The 24,507-nt window shown below is 38.8% G+C and overlaps 1 protein-coding gene across 2 annotated transcripts in view; it reads right to left on the bottom strand.

Moving 5' to 3' along the window:
- The window catches only part of MAP3K1 (mitogen-activated protein kinase kinase kinase 1), a 70,665-nt gene extending 46,614 nt beyond the window's left edge, over positions 1-24,051 (bottom strand). For both annotated transcript variants that reach the window (XM_036762374.1, XM_036762381.1), the window contains exon 1: positions 23,597-24,051. In XM_036762374.1, the coding sequence (XP_036618269.1) occupies positions 23,597-24,051 (455 nt within the window). The remainder of the gene's footprint in view (positions 1-23,596) is intronic.
- Positions 24,052-24,507: the final 456 nt, after the last annotated feature.

Genomic DNA, 24,507 nt, shown 5'->3' with positions numbered 1-24,507 from the left:
TTTTAAAGACATACTATAATTTTACACATGGTAATAAAAGTGGTAAAGATGCCAAAAACAGATAGCTAAGAGTTTTTAGTTTTCTAAAATTATGGAATGTTCTGAAGTGGAGACATTTTGGAGATAATCAACTCCAAACCTGTTTTCACAGAACCACATCAAAACTCTGTTCTCTTAGAGATTTCTGTCAAATTCATTTAAATCATTTCTCAATATATATCAAAAACACATCAGTCATCAAATGAATTATTGATTTATATGCTCAAGCTAGGCACAATACATAGTTATGGATATATAGCAGTCTTTACTTTTTCATGTTAAAAAAACTTTTAAAATGTATTAATAGTAACAATAAACTATCAAGATCTATACATTAATGTGCATTATTAGCATTGAACTGCTCTGGTGCTATCTTGTCAAGATTCTACCTTTTTCAATATCTCTCCCTCACCACCCCTTCTCTGACTGCCACTACCCTGATATAGGCCATCACCTCAAGTTTGGACTACTATAACAGCATGCTGGTTCTGTCTGTTTTGTCTCTTTGTCTCTCAAATTATTTCCCTACTCTAGTCCATCTTCCACTCAGAAACCCAAGTGACCTTTAGTCTCACTGTCATTTCCCTGTTAAATACATGTCAGTGGTCCCTATAGCCTAGAGCCGAAGTGTCAGACTTAACTAAAAAGGGATCCTTAAAGGCAGCCTATTGACTGAGAGAAGCCTCAAATTAAAATTGTTATAGTTTATTCTTATTTTATTAAGCATTTTCCAATTACTTATTAATCTGGTTCAACCTGCACTTTTGAGCTTTGCAGGCTGGGAGTATGGCACCTCTGGTTTACGGGATTAAGTGTAAAATCCTTTGATATTCGAAGTCTTTCATAACCTCAACTTTTCCCAGAATTCCATTCTTCTTACACCTTACTATCCTCCAAGTACTCTAATCCAGTGACTGTAACCACTTTTTGCTAAATTCCTGATTCTCCAACTTGTATAACTTCTCCTTAGTCTCTTATCTCACATTTCCTTTAGAGAGAGAGAGTGTGTGTGTGTATAAGTGTGTCGTTAAAAGCTGTCCTCAGTCTGTTCCCTCCTGCCATGAACTCTGTTGGCAATCTCATCCATTTCCACAATTTCAATCTTCACCTCTATTCAGATGACCTCCAAATCCAGTCACAGTGCTGCCTGCCTAGCACCTCCAAATGCCTGCCCAAATATCTCCACCTGGATATCCTATTGTAGCTGTGGGACCACTCAAGATGTACTTCTTTAATATATATGTACAGTAAAAGACAGAACATTAAACTACCACACTAATGACTAGTGAAGGTCTCAATTTCCAACCCGATTTTGAGCACAAGACACTCCACTTCCTGGTGTCAGGTACCTGCACACAGCCTGTCCTCCATGCCTGGAATTTTCTCCCTTACCTCTGCCTCTTAAAGTCTTAGCTAAAATTCCATCTGCAAGAAAGCCATCTCTGGTCTTCCTCAATGTTCGTGTCTTCCCTCTGGGCCTATCTCCAAAGTATCCTGTATATATCTTGTTCGTACTGTTGTTATTTGCACAGTCTCCCCTGTCAGAATGTGAGCTTCTTGGAGACAGGGACTGGTTTTGAATTTCTCTATGTCTAGCATATGTGCTTGATAAAGAAGGAGTTTAATAAATGCTTGTTAACTTGAGTTGGTGCATTTTAATCCTACTCTAGAGACAGCTAAAGAGAATTATAAAATCGTTATCTTAAAATAACATAAGACAAGTGAATGTGTAAACCTATCATTTCTTTATTTACTGAATCTCAGAGCGTGAGTATTAGAAAGTATCTCTGAGGCCATCCAGTACAACCTATAAATGAAAAGAATCCCCACCATAACATACCAGACAGGTGGTCATTTTCAAGGCAGCAAAACCCATGACCTCTCAAGGCAGCCCATTCTATGATTACTCATTAACAAATAGCTCTGAGTTCATCCATTCAACCAGTTCTCAATCCATCTGATTGTATTATCACTTAATCCCTATTTCTCAATCTTCTCCCCAAGAATAGCATAAGATACCTTATTGAAAGGTAAACCATACCCACAGCATTCCCCTTAGCTAATTTAAGTAATCCTATCCAAAAATGAAATGATATTCTGGCATGACCTGTTCTTGATGAAGCCATGTTGGCACTTAGTAATTACCACTTCTCTTTCTAAATGTTTGCCAATCCTCTCTTCAATGATCCTTTTTAGAATTTTCCCAGGAATCAAAGTCAAGCTCACTGGTCTGTAGACTCAGTTCCTTTACCTTTAAAAAAAAGGCAGGGAGAGGAAAGGGAATACTAGTTTTTCTTTAATTTTGTGGTACCATACCCATTTTCCATTATCTTTCACACATCACACACAATGGTTTAACAATCACATTTATCAGTTCTTTCCATCTGGGCCAGGTGACTTGAATTCATGGAGAAAAGCTCTCTAGCTCTTTACTTACCTAGCCATGTTTGTCTTGACACTTCCAATGAAAAGGTCACTCTCTTTTGCAGAGAAGACAAATTAATGAGGAGCTGGACCTTTTCTCAGGAGTTAGTTATCATTGTCCTATCCACCCTAAGCAGAGGTCCCATCCAATCTGTGATTCTTATTCTCCTCCCTAGACCCATTCAGGTTTTGGAAAGTGCAATCAGAACACACCTATTGGTTTTATTAGCATTTACATATTTAATATGATTTAGAATTTTGTATATCAGTTAATTCTGTAAATAAGAATTAACCTATCACATGGTATAAAGCATTATGATTATCAAAGACTCAATTACAGACAAAGTTCTACCTCTCAATATATTTTTATTTCCTTGGTAATATTTCAAAAGTGATTTTTAAGTGACCTTAAAACATTACCTATTTAAGGGTATCTGAAATAAACTGAATTACTGAAAATGACACGAATTCAAATGATTTTGTTTTAATGATACATATATTCTACCTTGACTCTAATTTGCACTTTAAATAATGTCCATGACCTACTACACAAAATTTACTTTATTAGAAAACTTGCTGTTTGAAAACATGTCACCAACAAAAATATGTATGTGTATGTGTATTGTTGTTGTGTTTGTCCTTCATTCTTGAAGAGGACCATGACGTAAGGGAAATGATGACATGACTTGCAGTTGACTTTGATTTGAGTGAGGGTGTGTGCGTGTGCGTGTGCGTGTGTCTATCTCACTTTAGTAGATTACCACTTTGTTAACAGTTTCGATTTCATCCTCATAGTTTACTTTATATGAAACCAATGTCCTTTAGAATTCTTCAGCATCTAATAAGATGTGGAATTTATTTTTAAATAAATTCTGGCTCCGTGTTCCCATTCCAACTCCTGTCACCACTTTTGGAGACCTCAGTTTTCATATTGATGACCTTGGTACTCTAGCTTCACTATTAACTAACCTTGATTCCTAAAATCTCCCTATCTCTATCAAACACAAGTGCTTTCTTCTAGAACTGCTCTACCTCCAAAATGCCAAACTCTAATGTCCCTCTGACCAAGCACAATCACTTATTCTTCCATCCATCCTAATATTTCATTTTTAAGCCAGGTCTTTATCCTTGGTGAGACCTTGTGGCCCCTCATGCTATATTACTCTTTGATCTCCCAGTCCCCAGCCCCTGTGCTGGCTTCATTTCCTTTTTTGTGTCTTGTCCCTATAATTAGCCATTTAAAGTATTGAACACTAATCTTGAATGTCTTTCCTCCCCCTTTAACCTCATTTCAGTTTTAATCCTCACTGACCTCCTAGAACTTTAACCAACTTGACACCATTGTCATTCTTTTGGATACTTTCCTTTCTTGGCTTCCATGAAAATGCCCCTTCCTGATTCTCCAACTTATATGACTTCTCCATAGTTTCTTATCTGACACTTCTTTGAGAGAGAGAGAGAGACAGAGAGAGTGTGTGTGTCCCTAAAGGCTGTCCTCAGCCTGTTCACTCCTGCCATGATCTCTGTTGGCAATCTCATCCATTTCCATAACTTCAATTCTCACCTCTATTCAGATGATCTCCAAATCTAGTCACAGTGCTGCCTGCCTAGCACCTCCAAATGCCTGCCCACATATCTTCACTTGGATATCCCACTGTAGCTTTGGGACCACTCAAGATGTAGTTATTTAATATATACGTACAGTAAAAGGCAGAACACTAAAGTACCACACTAATGACCAGTGAAGGTCTCCGAATTTCCAACCTCATTTTGAGGAATATCCTACAAAATTCCTTGGAACTCTTTAAGGTCAAACTGTAAACTTCCTATCAGGTCTTGATGACTATGCATTCCCTGTGACAGCTAAAGCCTACAACAGATCCTGATCCAAGTTTTCAGTTTCCCCAATCATTCCCCCTTAAAATCCTTGTAATTTTCAACTTCTTCGTAGTTTTATTTTGTCTCAATTCCTATTCCATTGATTATCTCCACCCATTTAAACACAAATCTCTTCCAGAGGCTACATATAAAATTGACCTTTGTTGACTTGCAAAGAGAAAAAAATTATATATATGTACTTTTGTTGTTCCCTAAAAGACTACTGCTTTATTTAAAAATAAATTCTATACCCTATTTGATATGTGAAGAATTCCAAAGGACATTATCTTCAGATAAAGTAAACCCTTAAGATGAAATCAGAAGTGTCAACACAAGGAAAAGCCACTAATTTTCTGATGTTTATTAAATGTTGATACAAATCCAATGAGGGAAAATAAAGACTTGATACACCATATAACACCCTGTCCAAAAAGTAACACTCTATCTTTAAGAGATATAATTAAGGAAAGTACGGTGTTATCAAAAGATATAATTTTTTTTTCTTTCCACCTATGCAGATGAAATTTACAACTGCTAGCTTTTATTCCCCAACTGACAAATGGTTAAAGGATATAAATAAGTAATTCTCAAGAGAATAAATCCAGGATACTGTTAGCCATAAGGAAAAAAAATTGTTTCAAATCATTAACAAAGAAATGCAAATTAAAGCAACCCTGAGGTTCTACCTCACAGCCATCAGACAATGACAGATGTTGGAGGGACTGCAGGAAAAGAAGCACACTGATAGATCCCTGGTGGTGGAGTTGTAAATTGGCCTACCTATTCTAGAAAGCAATTTGGAACTATGCCTCCAAATTTGCTAAATTGTATAGATATGAACCCTTTCAAGAAACTGTACCACTACTAAGCCTATATCCCAAAAAAAGAACAATGAAAGAGGAAGAGATCCTTAACACGCAAAAATATTTATAACACCCCCTTTTTCAGTGGCAAAAAACCTGGAAACATTATTTAGGGAACATCGCAACAAATTGTGGTATATGAATGTAATGGATTACTACTACACTTTGAAAAATTATTAGAGAGACAGTTTTCAGAGAAACCCGGGAGACTTATATGAACTGATGCAAAGTGGAAGTAGAATCAACAATTTATAGTGTAATGTAAAAATAAACAATTTTGAAAGACTTAAGAACCCTGATCTTAACCCTAATTGAATAATTAATCAAGATTACAGAGTTCAGTCAATGAAGAATGTTACTGATATCCTGAGAGGTAATAGAGACATTTGATAACATGCTCTTAAATCATTTCCTACAGAACTTTTATTTTTAAACTCTCCATTGGAGGATCTCTATTACCTACATGACAAAACAAAATCCTTATCCTAGATTTGTAGTCTTCTATTATTCTGGATTTCACCTATCTTTCCTATTTCATTTTATTCCCTCCCCCACCCCATACCCAATTATTCCAGGAAGTTTGTTCCCCATGTGTGACATTCCATCTCTCACCTTCAAGACTACAAATAGGCTATACCCCTATATATCTGGAATGAACTCCCTCCTCACTTCTGTCCCTTATAATTTCTTCCTTCAAAGCATAGCTCAGTTGCTACTTCCTACTGTACATGAGGCCTTTCTGGAGCACTCTCCCTACCCACAAGTTGTTAGTGTTGAAAGTATGTTGAACATATTTGTCTACCTGCTGTTCTCACCAACCCTCAACTCACAGTTCCCATGTAGGCTCCCTGAGAGCAGGGAGTTTCATTTTTGTCTTTGTATTCCTAATATCTAGCATACACAGTACCTAGTATCTGGCACATAATAATCACCTAATAAATGTATGCTAAAATTTTAAATTAATTCTAGCTATGACTTCCCTATGTTATGCCTATGCAGTTGATTTTTTAAATCCAAGTGTAGAAATTTGCATTTATCCTTATAAAATGTATTATTACTAGATTTGATCCATTGTCTAGCCTACTGAGATCTTTCTGAACTCTGCATTACCTCTCACTCCCAGCTTTGCTGAAAGTTTATATGCCTTCACCTAATGCCTTTACTTTTTCCCAGTTACTGACATTACCCTTGTTGAGGCCTTCAGTACCTTTCTCTTAAACCACTGTAATAGCTTCCTTCCTCTAGTCTCGTCCTTTTTCCATTCGTGCTTCACACCACTGTTGTCCATATCATCTTCCTGGTGCACTGCTTTCACATGTCACTACTCTTATCAAAAACTAACAACTTGTTTTTCATTCTGAACACTCAGAGTCACCTCTCTATATACCTTCCTTGAATACTTCAACACACCTTAAATGAAATGGTATGAGTTTTCCATCTAGTAGATTATACCTTTATTTTTTACCTTGGTTAGAAAAAAATCATCATCTGGTAGCCAACTCTGAGATCAAGCAGACTGGCCTCAGGCTGATTTTTGGACACCACGCACATGGTCAGATGTGTTCTCGAAGAACTTTCAAACACAGTAGGCCTAACTAGAGCCTAGGCTCTGGACCATAATATTTGAGAAATCAACATGACTATAATGAAGCATTATGATCGGATATTGGTAGATTTTCCCATAAATAAGTAAAGTGTGATGAGTCTTCCTATTTTTAAGGATCATACAGACGACAGACTGATTTTTAGTAATAGGCAAAAAACCATTATTTAGTTTTGCAAAGCATTTTCCATGGATTATCTCATTTGACATAGTCATAACAAATAAAAATATTGTTTTGGCAAAAAATAAAAACTGTCAGTGTCTCCCAACGAAGAAAGTATTAACTTTTGATGCTGGCTATCCAGACTTTCTACAATGTAGCTGCAATGTAACCTTCTAGGTTTATTTTGTACTATTTCCTTTCATGTACTAGTCCAATCAAATTAGATTCCTCTCCATACTCCATTCTTATCCTGCCCTCACTTGCTTACATTACAATTCACAAATGGACTTTCCTTTTGCCAGCTTCTCCAACAACCAATCTGAACTGCAGGAGTTCCTTCCTCCTACTCTTCAAGGCCTAACTGCCCTTGCTCTGAAAGCCATCCTTGGCCCTCCCTTTCCCCAGTCCTCAGCCAAAGTTGATCGTTCCTCCTCACACGTCTCAAAGCACTCTGCTTGGACTTTTTTCTTGCATTTACCACATTGGCTATTTTAAAATCAGGGTCCTTTGAACTGAATTGAGCTCTTAAGTTCTGTAAGGACAAGGATCATTTCTTATCTTGGTAACTCCATTACCTTCTGAATGATACTCAATTTTAGTGCTTCTAAGACTGGAGCATTCTATGGGTTTTAGGTATGGAACACTAGAGTAAGGGTAAAGTAAATACAAATAATTACAATATACAACATTGAAGTATTTGGATGTTACAAAAGAGAGAAAAAGAAAATTAAGTCAAGGCCTCAGACCTCATGGATCACTTGTAACAATTCATCAGAGGACAAACTTTTTAACCTTAGGCTGACTTCCCATTATCACCCAATAGATTTAAGAGGAGGTTTTTCCTTTCCTCTCAGTAGGTATTTGCTTTGGGAATGCAGAGTACTACAATTCTAAACAAAATAGGTTTACCTTTTTAGGAAGACAAATCTATTAAAAAAAAATCACAACCTATTCCAAAGATCAATACAAATTATTTTTAAATTGTCCATTATTTTGGATTATTTTACTGATTCCATTCATGAGCTTGGATTAGTTGCTCATAGAGCAGAGCTTTGGCATTTGTGGAGAAAGTTTAAAAGATACTATGAACTGAGAAATGTAAAGAAAATATCATCACAACTTGTAGAGGGTTTTAATCTGAGTAAAATAATTCATACAGACTTAAGTCTTCCATAGGGGCATTTGCATTTTAGAAGAAAAATTTTATTAACCCTAATTAGGTTTTAACTAGTGAAACTGGTGTCGCATATATGTAAGGGTTTGGATCTGGGAAATTTTGCTCTCCACTCCCACATCAGACCTTACCTAATCTGACTAGTAATAAAAACACATGCAGTCTCCAAGTATAAGAAGAGTCCATGCTTCCAAAGAAATACTATTAATTAATGAAGGTTAAGTTCCCAGGCCCATCCAAAAAAAGCCCAATTATCCCATAAGACATATGAAGTATTGTCTTCATAATATGATTTAATTTCATTTAACATTTCTATCAGGAAATGCTTTCCATGTTCCAAATCAGAACTCCTCCCAGTCCAATAATTCCCCAAGGCAGCATGGGAGTTGAAGTTCCCTTGCCATAGTTACACAAATGTTAAAGTCTTTATGTCAGCATAAGAAATATTATCTCTTTACATTCATAAGAGAAAGCCAGGCTCTAAGCTTCACCTCTTTCTCCTGCTGCCCTATGAAACATAGAGGTCTGAGATTTTCCCAGATATTAAGTGTGGCCCAATGGCTATTACTCCTTCTAGAAGGCTCTCAGAAATGGTGGTGGGGATAGGTCCTAATGCCAGGCTGTCAGGGCTAAGACACAGTTAGGACCTTTGGGCAGCTCTTACCTATCTAATGCTGATGCTAAGCGAAAGGACCTTTGTTCAAATCCACTTCTGCTCTCTGGACAAACCACTTAATTTTCCTGGGTCTCAGATTCTTCATCTATAAATTGAGGGGGTAGGATTCAATGGCCTTTGAGGTCTCTTCTAGCTCTATGACCAAAATGGAAAAAAAAAAAGAGTAAAAGTTAGGCCAAAGGCTCCTGGAATATGAAAAGATCAGGTTAATTTTTTCCAGATTTATCATACTTCTATTGGTTCAAAGAATTTCTCTTCCCACAGCTTAAGTCACCAGTTAACTTTTGTCCCATTTGCAGCAGTGGGCAGGGGAATCCATTCCTCTCTGGAGTTTCCCTTTTCTCATTCCCAAGGGCTCAAAGACCAAACCAGAATCTGTTAGCAGTGTGACTTCATGGAAGCCTGTTGCCTCTCTTAAGCAGGTTGATTCTCTGATATGGGGTCACTCCAGCAATACTAGTTGGGGCCATATCTGTCCTGACCTGATGCACTATTATCTTTCAAAGGTCAGAAACTCTCCCTAGCCTCTTGATTGGTACTAACTCTAGCAACAGAGAATAAAAATGGAAGATCGCAAGAACCTGCTGACAATCCACTTCCTTTTTCACCTGAATATTAATAAAAGGTCCGCCATACCTGGGACAGAAGAACACAGGAATATGGTATATATCTCAAACGGTACTCTTTTTCAACACCTTAACTGGTGACTGATCCAGTAATTTACTATATCTGGAACCCAATCCAGGCATGCTTCTCTCACTTGTCGTATCTCATCAGTAACCCTGCTATCCCTTATATATTACCCACCACCTTCCAGGTTTTGAATTATAATTAGGCAGCTAGGTGGCACAGCAGATAGAGTGCTGGGCTTAGTCAGGAAGACCTATGTTCAAATCTAGTCTCAGATATTCACTAGCGATGTGATAATGGACAAGTCATTTAACCTGTTTGCCTCAGTCTCCTAAACTGTAAAATGAGGACTATAGTAGCACTTGCTTCCCAGGGTTGTCGTGAGGATAAAATGAGACAATTGTAAAGTGCTTTAGCACAGTGCCTGGCACATAGTAAGTGCTATGTAAATAATACTATCATCAATCATTGTTATTATTGTTATCAACATCATCAAATCATCTGACATCACTCCTCCTAACAGTGTATTCACCTAGCTCCAAATGACTCTTCCCAGTTCCTATAATTTTTCCAAATCAAGATGTTCATTTGAGGCCCTTTACTCTGCTATGTGTTGTTTCCCACATCAGAAATATATATGTATACGTATGTGTATATATACACATACACAGACATACATATACACACACATACATACAATACATATACATACATATATATGTATATATATAAAACGTAATTTTAAAGTGAAGCATTGTCTCCAAGGTGCAGAGAAGTGATAATTCCACTACTTTCTGTCCCAGTTAGACCACATACAAAGTGCACAGTGCTCAGTTCTGAGTGACACCTATGAAGGCATATAAAGGACAATATAAGAGCAGTGGATGGCATCAAGACAATGCATGAGGATCCTCCGCTGAAGGAAATAAAGATATTTTTAGCCTGGAGACAACCTGAAGGGGGACAATTTTTTTTTATCGATGGGGTATGCTATCAAGTTGAGAGACTCTTGCTTTAGATTAGTAGCCCTTTGAAGGAAGAAGCCCTGTTTCTCCCTCCAAGCCTTGCTGGTATAGAATTCATTGCTTTATTCTAACCTGTGAATATTCTTAATCTGTACTACTCACCTGACTCAAAATACAATTTATATATGTCCCCACATATGCTTCCTTACCTGATGGTTCTAATCTCTGGAATTCACATTTGCTCAGGGTCCCAACACCATGTTTTTTATAGCACAGCTAACACATCCTTAAGTATATAGTAATTAATAAGTGATAATTGATTGATCTGTTCTTCTTTCAAACAGGAAGGGCTGCTATTACAAGAAGGAGATTGGTAAAAAGCAATGCTTTAAAAACGTAGGAGGCACAGGCCTAGACAAATTTTAAAAGGAACATTATTTAAATAGAATAGGTAAGATGAAACATCATAAGACCATTATATGTGTAGGGTCAAATATTTGGAGCTCAAAGAGACCTCCAAGGTCATCTAGGACAACCACCTCATTTTACAGTTGAGGACTCTTATAAATATGTCTTAATCAAAATCTTACTACAAATCTTTACAAAAAAAATTTGTGAGTTTTTGCCTAACACCACTTTCAATACAGAAAAACTCAAAGAATAATACTTAATACACAACATTTTCCTTCCCCAAATATATACTAATTCATGTAGTTGAAGGAGGAGGAAACCCATTAGTATATTATTTAACAGTTAAGTCGGGGGTTTTGTTTGCCACAGATAACCCTAAGTGGACAATGAGCAGATAGATTTGACTACATATAAAATTTCAAGTACTATATTACATATTAGAAGACATTCAAAAAATCAAACACTGAGGAAATATGAAAAATCACACTGAAATTTTCCATAATACTGAGAACTCTTTGCATAGCAGATCCATCAAAGGTGCTTTACTGCTTTTAAGCTCCAGAAAGAGTTTATTATGATACTCTAACCTGTAACTTAGTCCTATTGGAAGAACCAAAAGCAGGCTTATAGTAAAATACACACAGAATTAGACAAGTTATTTTGGCTTAGAATGAGAAATATTCTTGAAATTAAACTTTTACTGTATTGATATTTAATAATACAGCATAAGGCATACAAATTCTCAGTATTCATTAATCTTCATCAAGGATATAACATTAAATTTCATCATACCACACTGTGTAGTTTTGATTACATTATGCAGCAGGTTATTCAATTCAATGATGATACGATTTTGGACATTAACCGTTTTATTTCTTATCAGAGAATTTTGGCCCAGGAAGTAGCTTAGAGAAAAGAAAGTAAAATGTCCTTGAATATAAACTTTTCCTATATGATGTCAAAATTGCCTTGCTGGACCTGAGCCCAGCATTGAGGGTTTTGCTTTTCATGCCTTTCCCGCTATTTAAATCCTCCAGAAAACCCTCTACTGGTAGTGAGAATGGGTAGGAAAATTTAATTTTGTACTGCTCTCACAAACTGTTTAACAGCCACAGATTTTGCCATCAGTAAACAAGGCACCTGCACTGTGGACTAAATACCGAGGATGATGCCAAGATGAGGGACTCGATCCTCTTATGGTCCAGTTCCCTTTGTTCTGTTCCACTAACAGACTCTATTCCAAATATGAGTTAAATTTCTAGAAGATGTATGCTTTTGACCACAGCATGAATGGATCAGGATAAACCCATCAAAAACTTTAAAAATAATTTACTAAATATCTATCATATCCAGCATTGTATTTTCAGTTGACTACAGAAAGCATGGCATATTTGGCAGCATGCTTTTAAGAAATGGCCAGACCCTTGTAAATGTGATAAATTGAAAAATGCCTAATTCCATGCCCACTATTAACTAAATACAACAAATGAAAATATTCCATTTTAAAATGTTTTCTATATTGCTGAATTACTGTCAAGAAATGATTCACGATGGAAATATACATATCAAGTAACTCCTAAATGCACTTTTAAAATACTTATGATAGTATGATGAAGTAAAGAGTAAGCTAGGCTTGCCTTATTTGTCCTTCTCTAGGACTCAATTACATTACCAACATTGTCCCATGAAATTTAACTCTAATAAGAACTTGGTACCAGTTTACTACTTTGCTCTTTCATTCCTCAAGAGGTTTCATAAACTGACAACCAGAAATCAGATTTTGACAAGAGAACTTCAGGATTAAGGATTCACTACACAGACAGATGTTTTATCATCTCTGACAAGAAGTAGGTTGACTCAAAAGTCTGTTCCATATAGATATATAGTACCTAGCTTGCAACAACTCATCATCCCCCTGTAGGCAATAGACCTTTTTCCTGTGTCTATACAGGTAGCAGCTAAAGTTATTAACTAGCGGCACAGAACTGGTCCTGGAATCAGTAAGATCTGAGTTCAAATGCAAGCCTCAGATACTTTACTAAGCTGTGTAACCTTGGGCAGCAACTTAACAGCTATTTCCTCAGTTTCCTTAGCTGTAAAATGGAGATACTAATAGTATCTCCTTTGCAAAATTGTTATGATGACCAAATGAGATAATATTTGTAAAACATTTAGCACAGTGCCTGGCATATGTATGTATATATACATACACACACACACACATATACACATATATATAAATGCCTATTCCCTCCAACTCATTAAGCACCTACAATGTATAAATTATGATAGGGACTGAAGATGTAAAGACAAAAACAGTTCTTGCCCTTTTAGAGCTCACATTTTACTGGAGGTGGGGAGGCAGACCGTGTACACAAATAAATATAATAAAACAAATAATACAGGGTGTTCCTAAAGTCTGGACATACATAGGCAAAAATGCATATTTTCAAGAAATGAATGAAATTTTCAACAATATTTTATTTAATTGGAATATTAACAAATAACATCTTCAATATGATTTCCATCATTTGTGATGCAAAGGTTGATGCGCTTTGCAAGATTCACGTGAACTTGATGCAATAACTCCACGTTGCCGTCAATTTTAGCACATTCACTCTTTATGCATTCAATCAAGTGTGTTGCATCTGTGATTTTTATTGAGTACAAGGGGGCTAAGGTCTGTTAATATTTCAATTAAATAAAATATTGCTGAAAATTTCATTTTTGCCTACGTGTCCAGACTTTAGGGGCATGCTGTATAACATAACACATGGGAAATAGGACATTATCAATTGAAAGTATCAAGGAAGTCTTCACAGAGGAAGTGGTACCTGAGCTGACCCTTAAAGAATAACAACTTCCAAAGGGTGGAAAGGAGGAAGGAATGCATCCCAAGTATGGGCAACAACTTGTGCAAATGTGTCAAGTTCAATAGGCCAATTTATGAAGGAAAATAATATGGAGTTAAGTGTAGAAGGTAAGTGGTAGACAGTCTGTGGTGAAGATGTTAAATTCTAGGCAGAGGAGTTTGTATAAAATGTATGAGAAACGGAGTGTTAAATTATCTTAGTTAAATTATCTGGGGAGCCGCATGGAGGACAGGTTAAAGAGAGACCAGGAGGAAGAACAATTAGAAGGTTACTGCAGAGAATGTCCCAAAAGACTCTGTTTGCTTAAAGCAAGTTTTTGGGATACCCTATATAAGTCCAGGTGATACTTAATGAATGTCAGAATTAATATGCAGCTGTGAGGGCAGAAATAGATGAATGAGAGAGATGTTACAAAGGTAAACTCTTCCAGCAACTGATAAAATATGGGGAAGACAAAGAGAGTCAAGAGTTACCCTAAGGTTATGAATAACTTAGTAGATGGTGATGGTCTCAACAGTAAGAAGGGAGAAGGTATTCACTCTATTTTGAGTTTGAGATGTCTGTGGGAGGAATTCCAAGAGAAAATGTTCAAGCGAGAAGCTGACAGCATGGTCCTGAACTTCAGAAGATGAAGGTATTATACAGATTTGAGACTTAAAGGATATGTTTAAATTCTGTGTCAGAAATTTACTGGCTATGTCACCTTGGGTGTTTCTTAATTTCTGTGAACCTCAGTTTGTTCATCTGTAAAACAGGGATAAAAATAGTACCTACTTCCTAGTTATTGTGAAGACCAAATAAAATAGGGATAAACATAGTACTTACTTCCTAGCTATTGTGAGGACCAAATGAGGAACATATATGAAGTCCTTTGCAAAACTTCAAGAGCTGTAATAAATGCAAGTTATCCATGCCAAGGAGGCAGGAGATGGAAGATAAAGCAAAGAAGAAATGAAAGAAAAAGAGGCTGAATGAGATGGGCATTCAAGTGTGCCAGGAAGAAGAGGTCCATTTGTTGACCAATTGATATCAATATAATGAATATGGTCTTCTATAGTCATAATATACTCTTTGCTAATGTTAAAACAAGAGACTCACCTTTTGTTCTCCCTAGCTGATCAGTTTCATTTCAACTAGCAGATTGTCATTTAGATCAAACTTATGTGAAGAACAATGGAAGCAAAAAAATTACTGTATTCTATTCAATATAATGGTAAAATTATCACATTTAAAAATGAGAGTAATGTGAAATTAAAATATATCCAATCAGTAATATATGCTAGCTTCTAGATTTCACACAGGAACCTAAAGAAAAATGGGAAAAATCAGTAAAAGTGACAAAATCCCAAAAGAAACAGGTTAACTGAGGCCAAGTGATCTTTGACATAAAAAACAATGACATAAACTTAAAAATTATTACATTGGTGTCCACCTGCTTTGGATCAACAATAAAACTGCTGCAACACAGTTTGGAAATCTTCCATAGAAAGATAATGACCAGTTGAGAGAGAAAGAAGGCTACTGAGGACTTCTCTTCCCTCAGTTCCATCTATCATGTTCATAACTGTGTCCTGCACGGAACTCCTATTACCAATGTTTTTGAAACTCTTTCCAAAGATATTGCCATCAACTTAAGAGAGTGAATCAAAAAAGGAAATAAAATGGGTGCAAAATTGTAACAAGCAAAATTTTTCCAATAAACTATTATAGAAATGGTGAAAAGGAAAAAAGCTAAGTTTGGAGAAGCCACAATTTAAATTTTCATCCTATGTAAAGAACTTTTGTACCAAACAACTTTCAAGTAGAGAAATGATGGTTATGGATATACAGAGAATATGAATATGACCAAATGAAAGGAATATATATGTGCATACCTGTTTATACAAGCAAATGAAATTGGTGGCATGCTAATGCATAAAGCTCAGAATGAGCAACAATACCCCCCTCTTCCATAAAAGGAATGATGAAACAGGAGAACCAAGAGGGAGCAGTGTCATTCATGGAAGCCAAGAGGAAAAAAAAAGTATCCAGGGTAAACGTCAACAGTATCAAGAGCTTCAGACAAGCCCAAGATGAGAACTGAGAAAAGGTTCTTCAATGAATTCAGCAATTAAAGAATCCTCAGTAATCTTGGAAAAGCCCAGTTTTTTAGGATAAGATCATAGAGTTAACACTGAAAAGGACCACAGAGGGAATATAATCCAACCTTTTCATTTTACGAGTGAGAAAACTGAGGCTTAGAGAGGTGAAGTGGTTCGGCTATGGTCACACAGGTGGTGTTGGAGGTGGAATCTGAAGGCAAAAGATAAAAGATGGTCAAAGTCAAGTTAAAGTTTTGAGGATGTTGGAGACCTGGATATGCTTGTAGACAGCAGGAAAGGAGCCAGGGCAAAGTGAGGTGCAGGAAGTCAGAGGAAACTGAAGAGAGAAGAAAGCAGAGAAATGGAAGAGTAAGAAACTGGTAAAACAAGCAAGCTCCTGTAAAAGACAAGGAGAGGTGGGGCTCAAGGCATAGGTAGAAGGTATGGCCTTGATAAGAAGAGCCACACCTTCCTCAGATCAACGAAAATAAAGGGAGAGAGAATAGGCCAAAAAAAAAGTTTCAAGGTATGAAGTAGGAGAGATGAGGGAGTTCACAAGAAATGGCTTCAATTGTCTCAGGAGGATACAAATGCTAGCAGCAACCAATATTTTGCTAGGTTCCAAAAAATATTTTCTCCATGAATCTAATTTCAGGAATAAAGCTGTGATTTGCTTTATAAAAGTTCCACTTTATAAAAATTCCACTCAACTTTTAAAATTTTCTCAAAACCTAATGTTTGGCTTCCTCATTATATCTTTTTCAATATTTTTTTTAATTAATACTTACCTATTACTGAACGAAAGATTCCCGTAAAAGACCTACTCCAATGCCATCTCCTGGCAGGATGGTAAACCTGGGTTTTAAATGGCTATGCAAAGAGAAAATCCTGGTGCAGTCCTAACCCAGCACAGATTCAAAAACACTCTTTTTTATCTTTATGTGTGGCTGAGTTCAAAGATAATCATCACCACAAAGTTGGCCACTAGGCAATGTTTTCAGCTATAATAACTCAATAAAAGAAGAAAAACAGAAAAAGAAAATGGGTGCAGATTGCATACTAAAGTTTTAGGGGAGTTATGTCCTTTATTAGTGAAATACCCGCACCAGAGAAAGTGCATCTCCCTTAAATATATCACAATGTAGAATCTTAAGGGTTAGAAAACATCTTAACCTTACATACTAGCAATTTAATGAATACTGTTTAATGTGGTAGGTAATGTATTAGCATTCCTGGTAACTGGAAATGCTATGTTATTATGGTATGTTTCCTTTCTATTCTGCTCCCTTCAGAAAAGTAGTTTCAGGTTTAGGAGGGTAAACAGGGTAATGGGTAATGAAATAACGTATGTTTTAAGGGAAAGATCAATACACCTTTAAGTGTTTAAGTAGTCACCAGACTGTTTACCCATTTACCCACCCATTACCTTTACATGTGAGTGGGTACAGCTAAAGTACTGAATAAGGGAAAGGAAAGGAAGGATGTCAGCTGCAACATGGAGCCTGGTCTTAAAGGTATCTAATGGTCTCACTTCCAAAAGTTAGAAAAATGGGACGGAAATGTTCGTTCAAAAGTACCTGTCTAGTAGCTTTTAACCAAAAAAATCTGGTTTGTACTTCTCCTCGACAGAATATTCAGCTATCTTGATAGACTCAATCAAATCATTTCACTTGAAATTCCAAGGGATATAAACATCCTAACAACAGAGCATTTCCTACCATCATAAAATAGCAAGCCAACCATATATAGCATGTTATATACAGGACTAATAATATCAAGTATTTCTTCTTATTTTATATAAACCAGAGCATGCTATAGATTTCCTTACACTGCTGTATGAGCTAACAGTTAAAATTGTTATTAATAATAAAAATTTTATTTAAAAGCCAGTGTTGGCAAGTATTGAATTTCATCCCATTTCTTGCTTTCCATACATCCCCATTTTGATTTTCTCCTGCAAGAGAATATCATGCCTGAACTTGTAGTCCTGTGTGTACTGCTCAAAGTGTGTAGGCAGGGGCAATTTGAAACTAATCAGTATCTTGAGTCTTCTGCCAACACAATAAACTGGAAATGTAGCACACATCCTGACCTAGGCACTGGCAAGAGAGATTATTCCCCCTGCCCTCCTACCAATAAAAAGAAACACTAATATTCAAAAGATACAAAGAGAAAGTGGAATAAACTTCACAACAACGTACCCTGTGTCATGCTAACCTTGAAGGCTACGTGGAATCTTGCCAAATAAAGAATGCAGCATCTCGGTTATACTAGTGCTCCAGTGGCTTACACACCTACTCAGCTGTAAATATAATTTAGTGTTGACTTTAATCTAAAAAGCAACTATGGTTTGGAGATCTCATTAAGATTCTCCATGAATAACAATATACATTACCTTAACACCAACTTTGTAATTTTGCTTTCCTTATAGTCTAACACTATAATCTACACAAAACAACCCATTTTCTCACTCTTATATTTTGCTTAAACATTAGGGCAATATCTCTAATGTTATTCTCAAACGTGTCCGGGTTATAGCAAGAAGCACCTTTTATATGCATTGTAAGGAAGTCCTGTAATTTACTACCAGGGAACTATGTTTTTAAGGGCCACTCTACTAATTAGTCTTTTGAAAATTAGATCAAATATCACTAACTTAATGATTTGTTTTAAGGGAGAAAGTTATCCCAGCACAAAAAACAAATCATTGTGTTTGCCATACTGCAAAAATATTATTGTATAATCCACTTTAATTCCAGAGGATAATTGCTATATGAACATTTTCTTGAGCATGTTTTCAATTAACATTCTTTAAATTACAGCTGTGTCCCCTTATGCTTCAGCAAAGTGAGGAGAGCATCTAGCTGAGCTCATTATGCTGCTATAAGAATTAAACAATACAGGCCAATAATTTTCTCTATAACTCATTTTTTTTGCAAGGGCAAGTAAACTTTGGTCCTATTTTTAGTATTTCATTTCTTTTCAAAGAGATTTTGTTTTTTTAGAGTTAAAAATTAGCTTAATCAAAAGTCAGATCACCATTAAGTCAGTTATCAAGGAAAGGAAAACATCCAAGTTTAAAGAACACGTATCTTAAATATAAGCAAGTAAGCATAACAATAGCACAGGTGCAAAAAGCCATCTTTGATCAGGATACTTCAGAATTCTATCTCAAAAGACAACATACCCCTTTCAGCTCCACCCCCCAAAAGCAGTACAGCATTTAGCAGTTACTTTTTTTTCACCTTCAGAGCACTATCTTTTATGGGAACTCCAAACTTTTCTTCCTAGTAAACCATTAGTAAATCTAGTAAACCAAACTACATTAGCACCTCTATCCATTTCCAATTTTGGAATGAACACAACTAAGTGCTACAGACTGATCAGCAGGCCCCAAGGGGGCAAGCTGCAACTAGTTTTATTGCTCTTCTAGATATAATCATAGCACAACTCCTTTCTTACCCTATTTTAGTATCCTTCATTAATCGTCAAAAAAGTTATACTGAGAAAATGTAAAAAAAAAAAAATACAGATTATGGCTGTGGGTGGTAATGAAGCCTTGAAAGAATATCAATGAACAGTACTACTTCCTGTTTTTTGTATCTAACAAAATGGAGTTATTATAGTGTATTAGAAATCATACATTAAGGAATGCTGGTTAACCAGTCACCCTTGCCAAAATCAGATATGAAAAGAAAACAAAAGTTGGCAACAATTTCTGCCCCTGATTTTTGTCTTTCAACATTACATTAAACTGTCTTTAGTGAATACGTTTATTGTCTTAATTTTAAAATAGAAGCTAAAACATTTTACAACCATACATTTTGATTAATTTAATTTTAATTTCTGCAATTACCTGCTTTTATTAAGACAGTTTATAAATGCTACCCACAAAAATTTTAGTAAAATGATTTCATTATTTCTTTGAGCAATTTCCTGATGATATATGCCTATAAGTAAAAAGTCATGTTAACAATCACGGTGATATTTAGCTACCTTTCTAAACAAAAGTTGAGAAACTAAAGATGTAAATGTTGATGAATACAAGAGTTATGAAAGCAGCCTATGAAATCTCCTTAGATTACACAAAAACTAAAAGGTACAGCATATTTTGTTTTTTCGTGGAGTTACCAAATTGATAGTTTGAGTGGGTGGTTTAAGATGTCAGAATAGGATAGAATCATTATATCCACTAAACTCACAATTGCCTGTTCAATGAAAAGTAGTAACACTGTAATTTTTCTTCAAAGGCACTAAGTTAATCCAAAGAAAAAAGCCTTTTAATTTTGTGACTTAAAGAACAATTCACCAATCCCTTGGACAAAATTTACAGGCACAGAACTTTCACTGACATTTCAGAAACATTAAGGACAACAAATATAAAAAGCTACAATGCACCTGTATACAACACATTGCAAATAATACTTATTACACTTTTTATATCAAAAGGCTAAAAGCTGCGGTCAAAACATGGAAATAACTAAACTACCTGGGACTCAAGGAGTTCAGACATATTTGAAAATACTCCTAAAAACAATAAAACACTTGAAACTAGCTTTTATGCCATCACTGCTCTACCAAGACCTTGTAAGCTTTCTCTTTACATGTTTAGTTTTCTTATTGTTAATGTTTTAGCAGATTTTTAAAAGTCTGAGACTTCAGAGGATTTAAATTACTACTGGAAAGAAGGTAAAGTGTCATTAAAAGTAAGCTTTTACTATTTACATTAAGAAAGGTTAAACTAAGACATCAAGATAAGGGGAAATAAAGAAAAACTTTTCACGATATTAGTTGTTAGTGCCAAAGTAATTATGAAATCTTTAAACATATTAAACTGGGAAACATTGAATACTTTACAAAAAATTCTTCAGTACAGTTTTGACCTTGACAAACCTCTAATAATCTATTCTAATTAAAGTGACTGAATTTTTTCCCCAAATACTTAATTGTCCTTGCAGATTTTTTTCCTTCTATTTTCGTATACTATATATTTTTCTTTCATTCTGACATACAAATTATGTCTCCAGTGGCAAATAAATTTTCAAAAAAGTATTTGGATATGCACTATTATATATTTTGTACAACCAAAGGAAAACATCCAGGTTACAAAACAGAAGAAAGAATGAATTGTTCAGTGCCTGCATTCTGAAAATAGCCATGGTTCAAGCTCTGGCTAGGCTACTTAGCAGCACTGTGACTTTGGGAAAGTCATGACTTTTCTAGGCTATGGTTTCCTCATTTGTAAAATGAAAGAGTAGGACTAAATGATCTCTGAAATCCCTTTCAGCTCTAAAGCTATGACCTGAGGAAAGCTTAGTCTTCAGCTAACCAACATTTTTGTGTATGTTATTTCTACTTTGTTTGCTCTTATCTACTTCCAAACATCTGACAAGTGTTAACATACTAACTGTGGCCCAACAAGTTCGGGTATTAATTTATCTCAAATGTCTGACAACCATATAAAGTTATGTCCTCATTGCTATAAATCTCTACCAGAACAGAAAAAATAAAATTAATTTCTGGACTACAAAATTCAAAATTCCAACCTGATGTACAATACAATTTACTTCAAAAAAAAGTATTATTCCTAGTTAATGATTTAGTCCAGTCTCCAGTGGAAACTACACAAAGGAGATTAAATATTAAGTATATCAGTACTTTGCAGGAATTGTTATATATTTATACAAGATGCTTATGCAAAAACCTAGTTAAAGGCTCCTCTGTTTGCATTATGTCTTGAGGGACTTATCAGTACTTCTGAGCATATTTTAAAATGTTCTTTAAGGATCTGTCATAACACTGCAGCTTTAAATAAATGAAATCAACCAAGATTACGTCAAATCATTTTAGCCACAAATCAGAACTAGGAAAACTCCTTGGAGAAGTGATTTTCATTTAAAAGGCTTACACACACAAATCAAAATTATATGTGTGGGTGTTTAAATAGGCATCAGGACATCCTGCTGGAGAATCGGTGCAATACCACAACGTCAAAAAAAAAAATTCAAACGATTCAAAACACTGTAACTTCTCAACAATTCGTGTTCTGCAGTTTCTCAGTGCTGAGTTTTTCTTTAAGTACAACTGTCACATTTAATGATTTCCTTTAACAGAGTATTTTAGAGTTGTCACTAAATAAAAGTCAAGGAAAATTTAATCATTTTTCTTAGTCACATTACCACTGCTCTTTGAGCGGAAGTGAAAAGAATTTGAGATTTTAAACAGCATATCATGCTGTTGCTACTGGAATTTCGTAAGGTGGCAGCGTTTGCAGCTGGGGTGAGCTGAAGCTATGCAAAGTGCGCCCCACTCTCACCCAGAGGTGAGAGGATTGTGGTGGCAGTTAACGGGTTGGATGGCTTGGAACCGAATGGCTGACACATCCGGTCTAGGATCTTTAGCCACCCAAGTAAATTCAAACTTCAAAGGCATCTCAAACACAAGTCATATAAACTCTCAGTTCCTGCAGCTACCAGTTCAAAGCGTTCTAGGCCCAACGAGTCCTTAAGCGTGAACCCCCAGAAGTTTTGCAAAGATTGTGGCACCCTGAGTTTGCAGCTCATCCGCCTCCACCCGCTATGACTTGGGCTCGACATTCTCCCAACCAGAAAAGACATGCAAACCTCACGGTTACCTGCCACAGAACTAGGTCTCCTCCTGGACAAGCTGAAGCCAGGCGGCGTGGAAGATCCTGGCTCCAAGACAGCAGGTTCTGTCTGTCACGCACCGCACAAGCCTGACCCGGGCTGGCGGGATCTCGCTTCCTCCTACTGTACCACCGTAACAGCCGCTGGCCCGGACCTCTCTCCTGCCCACCAGGTTCTAGAGCCACGGCAGCCGGACCTCCCCCACCCTCTACTCCGGCTCCCCCCCTCCCGCCCGCAGCAGCAGCCTAGACAGCTCCGCTCGGGTCCCAGCTCACTCGGGCACGCCACCCAAGCGCCAGTCGCCCCGAGGCGCCCACAGCCTCCGCATCGAGCCCACTAGTTCCCGGGACACCCAGTCCCTGGGGCATCTTCTCCTCCGCAGCTGCTTCCCCGCCCACTCGGCAAACACGGGGCGCTCCAGTCCGGTCCCCCCACCCCCATTCCCATACGCTCGGAGCTGCCTCCCGGGCAAAAGCAGATTTTCAAGCTCGGTCTCCCAGAACTCCGGGCAGACGAGTCTACACAGGGCAACTCTCAGGTCTACATACACAAGGCAACCTCCGAAACTGATCAACCTCGCCGTCCACACCGGGCAACCTCCCAGACTAGTCAACCTCAAAGCCTACGAAGGGCAACCTCTCAGGCTGGTCAACTTCCCCGTCTACATATGGCAACCTACCAGTCTACACCGGGCAACTGACTAGTCTACACCCTCCTTCTCAACTATTTCCGCAACCAGACCCAAGCAAATACAAACCCCGTGTCTCACACGTTTCCAAACAACAATACCATCCTCTCCCCCCCCCCCCCCAAAGCGCATACCCACCTCCGGTCCTTCCCTCGCTCCTTTCCCAAAGGTGGGTTTCGGGACCCGCCCAATACCGGGGAGCCGGAGGGAAGGTGGAGAAGAGGGGGAGGCCACCCCGGGAAGACCCTGGTCCCTAGCGGACTCTCCTCCAGCCTTCCTGCACCTCCCTCCTCCCCAGCAGCGGCTCCGGACACTCTCCCCCACCCACTGCCCCCGGAGTTTCATTCATTCGGGGAGCTCCGGGAGCCCGGCCGGGGTCGGGTGGCTGCAGGGCTGGGGGCGAGGGGCGGAGCGGGCAGGGGGGCTGGGGTCTGCACGGGTGCCGAGGGCGGCGTGCGCGCCTGGGGCTGCGGCTCCTTACCTCGCGGGGGCACCGGCGGCTGCGGGCGGTGGCTCGCTCGGGGCCGCCCTCCGCTCCCCGGGCTCGGCTCCCGCCGGGCTCGGGGCTCCGCTGTCCGGCGGCGGCGGCTCGGGGGACTGGCAGGCGCCGCGGACGAGGGCAGCGGGGGTCGGCGGCGACGGGGGCGCCACGGGCTGGAAGCCGCCCCCCGCTGCGGCCGGCGGCCCCGGCATCGCAGGGTCCCCAGGCTCCGGGGAGGGGGACGCCGAGGAGGGCGGCGGGGAGGCGGGGAAGAGCGGCGCGTCCAGCTCCACGCTCCGCACTTGGCGCAGCTGCCTCCGCCGCCAGTCCGCCCGCTCGCGGCCCCCGCTGCCCGCGTCCCGCAGGAGCCCGCCGCCGGCTTCGGGGCTAGCCGCCGCCGCCGCGGAGCCCGGTAATCCCGACGACGAGGTGCGATTCCCCGCCGCCGCCGCCATTTTCTCTCGCGGGCTACATTCGCTCTGTCCTCGCGGAGGGGAGGGGAGGGACAGGAGGAGGGAGGAGGGGCCCGGAGCTCGCTGGGGGCGGGAGGTGTGCGGAGCGAGGGCAGCCGAGCCCCGAGAGCGTAGCGGAGGCTACGCCAACGACGTGGGAGACGACGCAAACGGGACTCCGGGAGGGGGTTCGGGGGCGGGGGGGGGGACGACGGGCCGAGCTGGGGGCGGGGGCGGAGAGCTGCGGTTGGTCAATTGGAGTAGCGTTAGAAGCCTCGAAAGGGGGGTGGAGGGGTGGAGCGCGCAGGAGGAGGAGGAGGAGGTGAACGTGCAGAGCTACGCCCCTAGCGGTAGGAGGCGGGAGTGGTGGAAGTGCAGTTGCCTGCAGGTTGATGGGAGGAGACTGTGGGAACCCGGGCGGAGTGGGAGACGCGGTAGGTAGTCCGGCCCACCGTGCTC

This window comes from Trichosurus vulpecula, chromosome 1, assembly GCF_011100635.1.
Source record: "Trichosurus vulpecula isolate mTriVul1 chromosome 1, mTriVul1.pri, whole genome shotgun sequence".
NCBI lineage: Eukaryota > Metazoa > Chordata > Mammalia > Diprotodontia > Phalangeridae > Trichosurus > Trichosurus vulpecula.
The sequence above is the reverse complement of the archived record's forward strand: the minus strand, read 5'-3'. Positions and strand labels throughout refer to the sequence as shown.